The sequence below is a fragment of the Lutra lutra genome, chromosome 1 (genome assembly GCF_902655055.1).
Source record: "Lutra lutra chromosome 1, mLutLut1.2, whole genome shotgun sequence".
Lineage (NCBI taxonomy): Eukaryota > Metazoa > Chordata > Mammalia > Carnivora > Mustelidae > Lutra > Lutra lutra.
The window spans coordinates 124,204,439-124,218,308 of NC_062278.1; the positions used below are offsets into that span (position 1 = coordinate 124,204,439).

Genomic DNA, 13,870 nt, shown 5'->3' on the forward strand with positions numbered 1-13,870 from the left:
AAATTGAAATTTTTTCTGGGAAAAAAAAAATGGTGCTATTGGCAAAGATGGAGATTTTATTGTGTACACTGAACCCAAATTCATTTAGTAAAATTCTAATGAAATTTATCAGGAGATTCACTGATTTTGTCTCCCAGGAAGACAATTATAGAAATAATGTATATGGGTTGAGCAGTCAAACACAGTTATCTTTGTAATAACAATAGTATTTTGTCAAACAAGTCTGTAATTTCATACCCAGCCCTCCACAGAACTCCTTTTTGATTATTTGATAGTGGTAATTTATCTTTACCTACTTGTTTGATAATCTACTTATCTGGTAATGGCTATCTTATTTAATAGTTTCCATTTCAGTAGATAGCTTAGGAAAAAGAATTACAACTTCCTTCTTGGTTTGGGATGGAACAAAACTTAATGCATTTCCTGCCTCCCTTTTATTTTTAAGTGGTTCTTAAGAGAAACACGTAGGAGTTTTAATCCAAAGAAAATAGTTTCCCAAGTAAGGGATATCTGGAAAAGGAGTTCCAGATTACCATAAGGTCTGATGACTATGGCTTGGCCTCAGTATAAGATTGACAGGGTACTCTCAGAGGTCCAATTTGGGAAATAAAAACTGATTTTAAAAGGATTTAGCAGTTTTATGGTAGGAAGTTTGGACTAATAAGTTGTAGATTTGAAAAAATGCATGAAATATGAGTTTTTAGTAGACTTTTTCTTGTAAGACATCTATCTGATTGAGGCTTTTCCTTTCTTTTTTTTAAAAATAGATCAACATGGTTGATATTACCAGGCTCAATAGGAGCAGCCCTTCTGCCCAGGAGAGTGGACAGGATGTCCTAGACAACACATTTTCTCAGAAACATAAAGAACTGTCAGTTTTATTGTTGGAAATGAAAGAAGCTCAAGAAGAGATTGCCTTTCTTAAGTTGCAGCTCCAGGGAAAAAAAGCTGAGGGGGCCCCTGAGGTCCCTGACCAGAAAGAAATGAAGCAAACAGAGAGTGAAGGAATACCCACAGTTAGCATGAAAATACTGCCTGAAGATACACGACAACATTTTCCCTCAATGCTATGTGAAGAAAGCAGTCTTCTAACAGTTGAAAAAGAAGAGCAGATGAGTAGTAAATATCAAAATAGAACATCTGAGGAAATATCTTTGAACAACACAGGGATGGAATTAAAATCAACCAGGCAGGATGATGTTGATAAACCCCCTTCTGCTGTACAAGGAATTTGTCAGTGTCACCAGGATGAATTGGAAAGGCTAAAAAGGCAAATTTCGGAGCTTGAGATAAACTTTCATAAAGCAGAAGAAATCTATGAAGAAAATTTAGATGAGAAAGCTAAGGAAATCAGCAACCTAACCCAGTTGATTGAAGAGTTTAGGAAAAACGCTGAAAACACCAACAGTGCATTCGCTGCTTTGTCTGAAGAAAGAGACCAGCTTCTTTCTCAAGTGAAGGAACTTAGTGTGGTAACAGAACTGAGGGCTCAGGTACAACAACTGGAAGTGAACCTTGCAGAAGCAGAAAGGCAAAGAAGACTTGACTATGAAAGTCAGACGAATCATCACAATTTGCTTACTGAACAGATCCACAGTCTAAGCATAGAAGCCAAATCTAAAGATGTGAAAATTGAAGTTTTACAGAATGAACTGGATGACATACAGCTTCAGTTTTCTGAGCAGAGTACACTGATGAAAAGCCTGCAAAGCCAGCTGCAGAAGAAGGAAAATGAAGTGCTTGAAGGAGAAGAACGTGTGAAGGATATCTCAAATAAGATGGAAGAACTTTCCCAGGCTCTTTCACAGAAGGAACTTGAAATAGCAAAAATGGATCAACTCTTATCAGAGAAAAAAAGAGATGTGGAAACCCTGCAACAAACCATCCTGGAGAAGGATCAGCAAGTGACAGAAATAAGCTTTAGTATGACTGAGAAAATGGTCCAGCTTAATGAAGAGAAGTTTTCTCTTGGGATTGAAATTAAGACTCTTAAGGAACAGCTGAACTTATTATCGAGAGCTGAAGAGGCAAAAAAAGAGCAGGTGGAAGAAGATAAAGAAGTTGTTTCTGGCCTTAAACAGAATTATGATGAGCTGAGCCCAGTAGGGCTCCTAAGTAAAGAAGAGCTTCAGCATGAATTAGACCTTGTGAAGAAAGAAAGTGAACAGAGAAAGAGAAAGCTCCAGGCAGCTCTTATTAACAGAAAGGAGCTTCTACAGAAAGTCAGTAGATTAGAAGAGGAATTGGCCAAAGTGAAAGATGAATCTATGAACGAGATCCCGCTCAATGAGCGTGAGAAGAGGGAAATGAAGGAAGATAAAGAAAGCAAAAAAGACTCAGAAAAATGTGTGACTGCTAAGTGCCACGAAGCAGAAATTTCTTTAAAGCAGACAATATCTGAGAAAGAGGTGGAATTAGAGCTTATAAGGAAGGATTTAGAAGAAAAGGTAGCAGCTGAAGAACAGTTACAGGCTGTGATCAAACAGATGAATCAAAACTTGCAAGAGAAGACAAACCAAATAGATTCGCTGCAAGCAGAAATCATTGAAAACCAAGCAGTTATCCAAAAATTAACCACAGGTAACAAAGATGTAGGTGATGGAGACTCAGCAGCACCTGTAAAAGAAACAGTGGCGATCCGTCCACCTGGTGCAGGTAGTGGAGAGCACTGGAAACCAGAACTGGAAGAAAAGATACTGGACTTAGAAAAAGAAAAGGAACAACTTCAAAAGAAGCTACAGGAAGTGTTAACCTCTCGAAAGGCTATTCTACAAAAGGCACAGGAGAAAGAAAGACATCTTAGGGAGGAGCTGAAGCACCAGAAGGATGAGTATAATCGCTTACAAGAACAGTTTGATGAGCAGAGCAAGGAAAATGAGAACATTGGAGACCAGCTGAGACAACTCCAGACTCAAGTAAAGGAGTCTATAGACAGAAAATTCCTGGGCATTGACCAGCAGGATCCAGGCTCTCCCACTCCAAGTTTAAAAGAGTCTTTATTCAAAACCACAGAGCAGCAACCTGCTCAACTTGTTTCAGAGTCTGACTTTCTTTCTCATCCAAGAGATGGAGATGCTCTGCAGAGCAGTAATTATGTTGCCCAGATTAAGACCCAGCTGAAAGAAATAGAGGCAGAGAAAGAGGAGTTGGAATTGAAGGTTAGTTCTGCAACAAATGAGCTTACTAAAAAATCAGAAGAGGTATTTCAGTTACAAGAGCAGATAAATAAACAAGGTTTGGAAATCCAAAGTCTAAGGACAGCGTCCCTTGAAGCTGAAGCCTATGCAGAAAGCCTGAGGCAGAAATTGGAAAGCAGTCAGCTAGAAATTGCTGGATTAGAACATCTAAGAGAATTGCAGCCTGAACTAGATGAACTGCAAAAACTTATAGGCAAAAAGGAAGAAGAAGTTAGATACCTTTCTGGACAGCTTAATGAGAAAGAGGAGGTGCTTACAAAAGTACAGACAGAGATAATGGAACAAGAGGATTTAATCAAGGCTCTGCGTACCCAGCTGGAAATGCAAGCCAAAGAACATGATGAGAGGATAAAGCAGTTACAGGTGGAACTTTGTGAAATGAAGCAAAAACCAGAAGAGACTGGAGAAGAAAGTAAAGCAAAGCAACAAATACAGAGGAAACTGCAAGCTGCCCTTATTTCCCGAAAAGAAGCACTAAAAGAAAACAAAGGTCTCCAAGAGGAGTTGTCTTTGGCAAGAGATACCATTGAACATCTCACTAAGTCTCTGGCAGACATGGAAAGCCAAGTTTCTACTCAAAATAAAGAAAAAGATATGTTCTTAGGAAAGTTAGCTGCTCTTCAGGAAGAAAGAGACAAGCTCGTTACAGAAATGGACAGATCTTTAATGGAAAATCAAAGTCTCAATGGCTCTTGTGAAAGTCTGAAATTAGCTCTGGAGGATCTTACCGAAGATAAGGAAAAGTTAGTGAAGGAAATCGAATCTTTGAAATGTTCTAAGATTGCAGAAAGCACTGAGTGGCAAGAGAAACACAAAGAGTTACAAAAAGAGTATGAAGTTCTTCTGCAGTCTTACGAGAATGTCAGTAATGAGGCAGAAAGGATTCAGCATGTCGTGGAAACTGTGAGGCAGGAGAAACAAGAACTTTATGGCAAGTTAAGAAGCACAGAAGCAAACAAGAAAGAAGCAGAAAAGCAGTTGCAAGAAACTGAACAGGAAATGGAGGAAATGAAGGAAAAGATGAGAAAGTTTGCCAAATCTAAACAGCAGAAAATCCTAGAACTGGAAGAAGAGAATGACCGGCTTAGAGCAGAGGTACAGTCTGGAGGAGGTGCATCTAATGATGGTATGGAAGCACTTCTTTCTTCCAATTCCAACTTGAAAGAGGAACTAGAAAGGGTCAAAACAGAGTATAAAACCCTTTCTAAAGAGTTTGAGGCCTTAATGACTGAGAAGGACTCTCTAAGTGAAGAGGTTCAAGATTTAAAGCATCAAGTAGAAAGTGTTGTGTCCAAAGAAGGTAGCCTAGAGGCCACTGAGAAACAGGATAACCAAAGGAATATCATTGAAGGGGCAACACAGTCTGTCCCAGGTAAGTCTAATGAGCAAGACTCTCGGGACATGAACACTGGGCCGGGAGATTCAGAATCCATTTTGTCAGAGAACAGTGCCAAGAAGCCTGATGAAGGTGAGAATGTCAGCTCACATGATGAAATTAATAACTATCTTCAGCAGATTGATCAGCTCAAAGAAAGAATTGCTGAGTTACAGGAAGAGAAGCAGAAAGAAAGGGAATTTAGCCAGACTTTAGAAAATGAGAGAAGTACTTTACTGAGTCAAATATCAGTGAAGGATGGTGAACTAAAAATGCTTCAGGAAGAAGTAACCAAAATAAACCTATCAAATCAGCAAATACAAGAAGAACTTGCCAGAGTTACCAAGCTAAAGGAGACAGCAGAAGAAGAGAAAGATGATTTGGAAGAAAGGCTTATGAATCAATTAGCAGAACTTAATGGAAGCATTGGGAATTACTATCAGGATGTTACAGATGCCCAAATAAAAAATGAGCTACTAGAATCTGAAATGCAGAACCTTAAAAAGTGTGTGAGTGAATTGGAAGAAGAAAAGCAGCAGTTAGTCAAGGAGAAAACTAAGGTGGAATCAGAAATACGAAAGGAATATTTGGAGAAAATCCAAGGTGCTCAGAAGGGACCTGGCAATAAAAGCCATGCAAAGGAACTACAGGAACTCTTAAAAGAAAAACAGCAGGAAGTAAAGCAGCTGCAGAAGGACTGTATCAGGTACCAAGAGAAAATTAGTGCTCTGGAGAGAACTGTTAAGGCCTTAGAATTTGTTCAGACCGAGTCTCAGAAAGATTTGGAAATAACCAAAGAAAATCTAGCTCAGGCCACCGAACACCGCAAGAAGGCAGAAGCAGAATTGGCTAGCTTCAAAATTCTGCTAGATGACACTCAGAGTGAAGCAGCAAGGGTCCTAGCAGACAATCTCAAATTGAAAAAGGAACTTCAGTCAAGCAAAGAATCAGTTAAAAGCCAAATGAAACAAAAGGATGAAGATCTGGAGCGAAGACTGGAGCAGGTAGAAGAGAAACACCTGAAAGAGAAGAAGAACATGCAAGAGAAACTCGATGCTTTGCGTAGAGAAAAAGTCCACTTGGAAGAGACATTTGGAGAGATTCAGATCACTTTGAACAAGAAAGACAAGGAAGTTAAGCAACTTCAGGAAAACTTGGACAGTACCGTGGCTCAGCTTGCAGCTTTCACAAAGAGCATGTCTTCCCTTCAGGATGATCGAGACAGGGTGATAGATGAAGCCAAGAAATGGGAGAGGAAATTCAGTGATGCTATTCAAACCAAAGAAGAAGAAATTAGACTCAAAGAGGAGAACTGCAGTGTTCTAAAGGATCAACTTAGGCAGATGTCCATCCACATGGAGGAATTGAAGATCAATATTTCCAGGTAAATTTGTAACTTTTTTGCTCTTCTAAATGTAACTGAAGGTAAAGAAGGCCTCTATTTAAACTATTTTTATGTCTTTTAATATTATGGGACTAATTTTGGTTTAAATTTCACTAGAAATTTTCCCTATATTCTATCTCACTTCTGACTCTCTCTTTTTTTTGTCAGTGACTTTTGGTTAATGTTAAGGTGGAAGATCTATGTCTGCTTCTCTTCCTATCTTTCTATTGAGAGAGCTCTTTGATTTCTTCCTTTTCCTTTTCATTTCCACTACTTTGCTTGGATTTTTACTGTGGTACTCCCAAATGATTGTTTTAGCCTTATAAATGATGTCCTCTTTTCTCTTTCCCATATCAACATCAATTCATACTGCATGAGAGTTATTTTCCTCTAACTTCAATTTTATATCATTTTTCAAATTCAGGAACTGATGGTGACCCCCATACTGGGCACTCCTCCACTTTTATTAGGATTTTTCTGCTTTGAGACAGGTCTCCTCATTGTCATACCAAGATTATTCCTTTAAGGAGCTAGACCTGAGCTTTTCTGGAGCAAAGTAAAGCAAAATAGTAGAAAGTACTGCTTTCTAGGGTGTGCAAAGTCATGTCACTAAAATAAGCAACATGGCTTTGGAGTTTTATGACTTAAATAACCTTAGGTGCAATATATCTTTAATGCAGAACATCCAGTAGAACTAATACCTCTTCATTGAAAGGATGAGCACCTTTAATTACGAATACTGCTTCATCTTTAAATCTGAGTAATGTTGTATATGTCCCTTAGGCATCAAATAGTGTTCCCTTGAAATCTGTGATTAATGACCTTCTCTCTTTTTTTCCAGGCTTGAACATGACAAGCAGATTTGGGAGTCCAAGGCCCAGACAGAGGTTCAGCTTCAACAGAAGGTCTGTGATACTCTGCAGGGGGAAAACAAAGAACTTTTGTCCCAGCTAGAAGAGACTCGACAACTATACCACAGTTCTCAGAATGAATTAGTTAAGTTGGAATCAGAACTTAAGATTCTCAGAGACCAGTCAGCTGATTTAAATAGCTCTTTAGAAAAATGTAAGGAAAACAAAGAAAACTTGGAAGGAATCATAAAGCAGCAAGAGGCTGATATCCAGAATTGTAAGTTCAGTTATGAACAGCTAGAGATGGATCTTCAGGCCTCCAGAGAACTGACCAGCAGGCTGCATGAAGAAATAAACATGAAAGAGCAGAAGATTATAAGCTTGCTTTCTGCCAAGGAACAGGCAGTCCAAGTAGCTGTTGCTGAACTACATCAGCAACATAATAAGGAAATTAAAGAATTGGAAAACCTGTTGTTGCAGGAGGAAGAGGAGAATGTTGTCTTAGAAGAGGAGAACAAAAAGGCTGTTGACAAAACCAACCAGCTTATGGAGGCACTGAAAGCCATCAAAAAGGAAAACTTGCAGCAGAAGGCTCAGTTGAATTCCTTTGTTAAATCCATGTCTTCTCTCCAGGATGACAGAGACCGCATCGTAGGTGACTACCAGCAGCTGGAAGAGCGACATCTCTCTGTCATCTTGGAAAAAGATCAACTCATCCAAGACGCTGCTGCTGAGAATAACAAGCTTAAAGAAGAAATTCGATGCTTGCGGAGTCATATGGATGATCTCAATTCTGAGAATGCCAAACTAGATGCAGAACTAATCCAATACAGAGAAGACCTGAACCAAGTGATATCAAGAAAGGACTGCCAGCAAAAGCAGCTCCTTGACGCTCAACTTCAGCAGAATAAGGAGCTGAAAAGTGAATGTGTCAAATTGGAAGAAAAGCTGAAGGAGTCTGAGGAAGCAAAGGAGGATCTGCGGAGGTCCTCTCTTGCTCTAGAGGAGGAGAAACAAGGTTTGTCTAAAGAGATTGAGAGCTTAAATGTGTCTGTATCCCAACTAAAGAGACAATTGACAGCCTTGCAAGAAGAAGGAACTTTAGGAATATTTCAGGCCCAACTAAAAGTAAAAGAAGAAGAAGTACAGAGGTTAAGTACTATCCTTTTCTCCTCTCAGAAGAGAATTACAGAACTGGAAGAGGAATTGGTTCGTGTTCAGAAGGAGGCTGCCAAGAAGGTGGGTGAAATTGAAGATAAACTGAAGAAAGAATTGAAACATCTTCATCATGATGCAGGGATAATGCGAAACGAAACAGAAACCGCAGAAGAGAGAGTGGCAGAGCTGGCAAGAGATCTGGTGGAGATGGAACAGAAATTACTCTCGGTCACCAAAGAAAATAAAGATCTCACAGCACAAATCCAGTCTTTTGGAAGGTCTATGAATTCCCTACAAAACAGCAGAGATCGTGCCAATGAGGAGCTTGATGAACTGAAAAGGAAATACGATGCCAGTCTGAAGGAGCTGGCAGAGCTGAGAGAAGAACAGGGCCTCCTAAGCAGGGGAAAAGATGCTCCTGTTTCGAAAGTTGCCCTTTCTGTGAACTCCACTGAGGATAACAGCTTGCCTCACCTTGAGAAACTTAACCAACAGCTTCTGTCCAAAGATGAGCAACTGCTTCACTTGTCCTCACAACTAGAAGATTCTTACAACCAAGTGCAGTCCTTTTCCAAGGCTATGGCCAGTCTACAGAATGAGAGAGATTACCTGTTGAATGAACTGGAGAAATTCCGCAAGTCAGAGGAGGGGAAGCAGAGGTCTGCAGCCCAGCCTGCAACCAACCCAGCTGAAGTCCAGAGTTTAAAGAAAGCTATGTCATCACTCCAAAATGACAGAGACCGACTAGTGAGTGTCTGGTTCTCTCTCTGATCTTCATTTGAGAGTTTTTGAGCTTTTCTTTAAAAACTTTTCACTTCTGTAGGAAAAGATGAGCACATTCTTGCATACATGTATTATCTGGGCATTCTAGGACAGTATAATACATCCCACAGGTTTTATTTGGTCTTAGAGAGACACACAAACATTATTTAAATTACTTTAATTCTTCCAGTACCATTTAAAAACAATTACATATTTTCTTTGCACAAAACTCCCCGCGTTATAAAAGGACTAAAAGACATGGAGGTTGTTTTATGTATTTTGTACACACATGTCAGTGTTTCCAGAATGTGTCACAGTTTAATTGAAATAAGGTGTAGGGGGTCATTCAGGGCCTTCTTACAATGAGAGTTTAGCCTTAGGTCATCTGGTAAAATTATAGAGAGGACTCAGCTTATCTCATGTATAACTCAACCTAATTTGTCACAAAAAAGTTAAATATATAAAGAGTTAATTTAAAGTTCAGTACCCAACTTTTTTTCAATCTGAGAGAAAGATAAGGAGGATCTTTCCTGCTAAAATTTTGCTTTTAGAAGGATCCAGTAGTTTAGTTCAGGTCTTTTTTTCTAAGAACCTCCGGGGCATCAAGATACAGAAGCAAAACTATAATTACTATAAGCCAAGCCAAATTTGTGAGGTTACTATCTTCACTTTCATGACCGTTCTTAACTCTTTTAAGGCCATGAACTTAGGAAAATAGGAAATAAATTGAGCTTCAAAAGGCTGGATTTTCCATTAAAAAGTGACCCATGTCCAGAATATGAAAATTCTAGTTTTTAAGAACAGCCTAAATAAAAAGATCATTGCCCCAACTACAAATTCTTGTCCTAATTTTCTTTTTCATTGTAGGCAATGTGTTCATTCATATTACATTTGCTATCCAGTATTTATAGATACCTTTTTCACTTTTGTAATCTGAATAAAACCCCTCTTTTCAGCTGTTGTTTTGACAGCAATATAATGTATATGTATTTATTTATGTCTTAAAAATAGTTTCAGTTCAGCTGATTTTGTCCTGGGAGCTAACGCTTTTTTTTTGTTGCTTTCAGAATGCAAATGTAAAAGGTTTTCATCAGAACAGTATGTACTTCAAAGATGTAGTATTTTATAGCTATCTAGGGCTCAATTATCTTCAAAGTTAAAATCTTTTTCCTAGAAGCTATTAGGTTAGATTTTGAATTGACAAGGTTTCATTTAGTCAATTGATTTACTCTTCTTATCTGTTCTAAACACAGGGACAAAACTTATTATCTCTCAACTCTTGCTATCTCTCAGCCTTTTCTATTTCTCAGTCCCCATTCCACATTTTTGTCTGCTGGATATTTACAAGCCAAGTCAGCGTATTTTTACTTATATATTTCTATAACCCATAGTAATGTTCCTCTGTTCTATAAGGCTCATAGCTGGCTATGATTTTATTTCATTTATCATCAAGGTCTGTCACTTTATTCACAATGGGCCTCAAATATCTCTTTTCCTTTCCATCATCATTTAGGATGAGTTCTTAACACTGTACGTTTAACTGCTGTGGTACTGCCTCTTCCAATTTGTCATTTTCCAGTTACTGTACTGCTCAAAAACCTTTAAAAGTTGTATTATCTCTAGAATAGACTTGGGATTCAAACCTCTTAGTCTAGCATTTGAGACCCTATAATTTGGTTAGGTCCTTCTTTCCAGCCTTCCTTCTTACTGCTCCCCTACTCATACCCTTCATTGCAGCCAAACTGATCTACTTATTATGCAGTAATCCTACCTAGTACTTCCACATTACCATCCTCTGAACCAAAATGTCCTCTCTATTTTCCTTTTTTGGGAAGATATTTCCCACTATAAAACATCACCCTGGAGCTCAAACTTTCTGGTTACATTCCCAGACCACTTAATTATCTGTTACCTTCTGTACTTCTCTAGTACTTTGATTTGTCCCATATTGTCTTGATGTGTATATGTCTATATGTCTGTGTGTGTAAGTGTCATGTCTTACACTTGTTTGTATTTCCTATGATTTTAACATAGGAGGAATTAATTATGTGGTAGATAATCAACAATTGGTGACCATTCTCTATTTTTGTTGTTACTGAAAACACTGTGGGGTTGTTTTTGTTTGTTTGTTTGTTTTCCATTTTGTAAAACTGTCATATGGGGGAGTTCTGGAAACATTGGCTCTTACATCTGCGATAAATGAAAGCCAAGGCAGGGTTATAAATCACATGAAGGCCTGTCACTCTGACTTGGTGATAACTACATATGAGGTCCACTACAGTCTGCTGAGGCCCTTCTGCATACTTTTGGAATGTAACGTTAACTGGCCATCAACTCTTTTCCACATAACTTGTTCTGAGTCTGTGTCATGGGCATTGAAGTTTATAGTCTCTCAATTACTGGCTGCATGTATGATAAATACGGGAGCTTTCTTATGTCAACCACTGTCAGTTTGAATATGCAGCTTAGGCCAGCAGTTTATCACTTCTGCCTACACTACACTTCCTTTCCATCAGAACCGCCCCAGAAATGATTGAGATCTGAAAAGGATTTAGTTTACTTTGATTCTCTTCTTTACTTAGTTATTCAGGGGGAAGTTTCTCCAAGTCTGAGGGTCCCAGGTGCAGAGAATTAGCCCTGGGGATTCTACTACAGTGTCACAAACAACTCTGAAAACATTCTGTAGTTTTCCTATCTGTTTGAACTTCCTTAGGACTTTCCCATAATCAAATAGATACTTAGGCAATTTCTATCTAAAGGGTAGAAAGCAAATCTCCAGAACTGCATTTATCTATACACATTTTGTTCTTTTTTAAAATTTGCTTTCAAATTCCAGTATAATTAATGTACAGTGTGACAGTTTCAGGTATACAATATAGTGATTCAGGAATTCTGTACATTACTCAGTGCTCATCAGGTAAGTGTACTCTCAGTCTCCTTCACCTGTTTTTACCCCATTCCCCAGCCACCTCCCCCTCTGGTAACCATCACTTTGTATTCTATATTTATAAAGAGTCTGGTTTTTTGCCTCTTTTTTTCTTTGATCATTTGTTTTGTTTCTTAAGTTCCACCTATGAAGAAAATTATATGGTATTTGTCTTTCTATGACTGACTTATTCCACTTAGTATCATACACTCTAGATCCATACAAGTTGTTGCAAATAGTGAGATTTCATTCTTTTTTATGGATGGGTAATATTCCATTATGTATATATGCACCCCATCTTTATCCATTCATCTGTCGATGGACATTTGGGTTGCTTCTGTAGTTTAGCTATTGTAAATAATGCTGCTATAAGCATATATCTTTTCTTTCTTTTTTTTTTTTTAAGATTTTATTTGTTTATTTGACAGAGAGAGATCACAAGTAGACAGAGAGGCAGGCGGAGAGAGAGAGAGAGAGAGAGGGAAGCAGGCTCCCTGCTGAGCAGAGAGCCCAATGCGGGACTCAATCCCAGGACCCTGAGATCATGACCTGAGCCAAAGGCAGCAGCTTAGCCCACTGAGCCACCCAGGCGCCCAAGCATATATCTTTTCTAATTAGTGTTTTTGTATTTTGGGGTTTAATACCCAGTAGTAGAATTACTGCATCACATGGTAACTCTATTTTTAATTTTTTGAGGACCCTCCATACTGTTTTCCACAGTGGATACACCAGTTGCATCTAGTTGCATTCTCATGAACAGTGCACAAGTGTTCCTTTTCCTCCACGTCTTTGCCAACACTTGTTGTTTCTCTTGTTTTTTATTTTAGCCATTCTGACAGGTGTGAGGTGATACCTCATTGTGGTTTTGATTTGAGTTTTTCCAACGATTAGTAATGTTGGGTATTTTTTCATGTGTCTGTTGGCCATCTGTATGTCTTTTTTGGAAAAAAAAGGTCTGTTCATGTCTTCTGCCAATTTTTAAATTGGATTTTTTTTTTGGTGTTGAGTTTTATAAGTTTTTTGTGTATTTTAGATACTAATCCTTTAGTGGATATATCAATTACAAATATGTTCTCCCATTCAGTAGGTTGTCTTTTTTTGTTGATTGTTTCTTTTGGTATGCAGAAGCTTTTTATTTTGATGTAGTCCCAATGGTTTATTTTTGCTTTTGTCTCCCTTGACTTGGGAGACATATCTAGAAAAATGTTGCCAGGGCCAGTGTCAAAGAAATTACTGCCTGTGTTGTCTTCTAGGATTTTTATGGTTTCAGGTCTCACAATTAGGTCTTTTTTTTTTTTTTTAAAGATTTATTTATTTATTTGACAGACAGAAATCACAAGGAGGCAGAGAGGCAGGCAGAGAGAGAGAGAGGAGGAAGCAGGCTCCCCGCTGAGCAGAGAGCCCGATGCCGGGCTCGATCCCAGGACCCTGGGATCATGACCTGAGCTGAAGGCCGAGGCTTTAACCCACTGAGCCACTCAGGCGCCCTCACAATTAGGTCTTAAATCCATTTAGGATTTATTTTTGCATATGGTATAAGGAAAGTCGTCCAGTTTCATTCTTTTGCATGTAGCTGTCCAGTTTCCCATTCCATTCCTATTTGTTGAAGAAACGTTTTTCCCACTGCATGTTCTTGCCTCATTTGTCTTATATTAATTGACCTATAATCGTGGGTTTGTTTCTGGGCTCTCTGTTCTATTCCAGTGAGCTATATGTTTTTATGTCAGTGCCATATTGTTTTGATTATTACAGCTTTGTAGTATAGCTTGAACTCTGGGATAGTGTTACCTCCAATTTTGTTCTTTTTCAAGATTGCTTTGGCTATTTGGGGTCTTTAGTGGTTGCACACAAATTTTAGGATTTTTTTTTTTTTAAGTTTTGTGAAAAATGTTATTGGCATTTTGATAGAGATTGTATTTGATTATAAAGTTGACATTTTAATAATATTTGCTCTCCCAATCCATGAACATGTAAATGTAGTACCTTTCCATTTTGTTTTTTTCTGCCACCGGTGTTTTATAGATTTTATAGATTTCAGAGTACAGGTTTTTCACCTCTTTGGTTAATTTTATTCTTAGGATTTTACCATTTTTGGTTGTAGTTGTAAATGGGATTGTTTTATTAATATCTCTTTCTGTTGGTTCATTAAGTATATAGACATGCAACAGATTTCTGTCTATTGGTTTTTGTATCCTGTGAACTTAGTGAATTCATTTA

General features: G+C 38.3%; 1 protein-coding gene across 5 annotated transcripts in view; it reads left to right on the top strand.

Moving 5' to 3' along the window:
- The window catches only part of GOLGB1 (golgin B1), a 103,815-nt gene that overhangs the window by 64,439 nt on the left and 25,506 nt on the right, over positions 1-13,870 (top strand). For all 5 annotated transcript variants that reach the window (XR_007128474.1, XM_047735453.1, XM_047735463.1 and 2 more), the window contains 2 exons: positions 768-5,956; positions 6,798-8,712. Coding sequence is in view for 4 of the 5 variants with exons in the window: in XM_047735453.1 (XP_047591409.1) it covers positions 768-5,956; positions 6,798-8,712 (7,104 nt within the window). In the remaining variant the exon portion in view is untranslated. The remainder of the gene's footprint in view (positions 1-767; positions 5,957-6,797; positions 8,713-13,870) is intronic.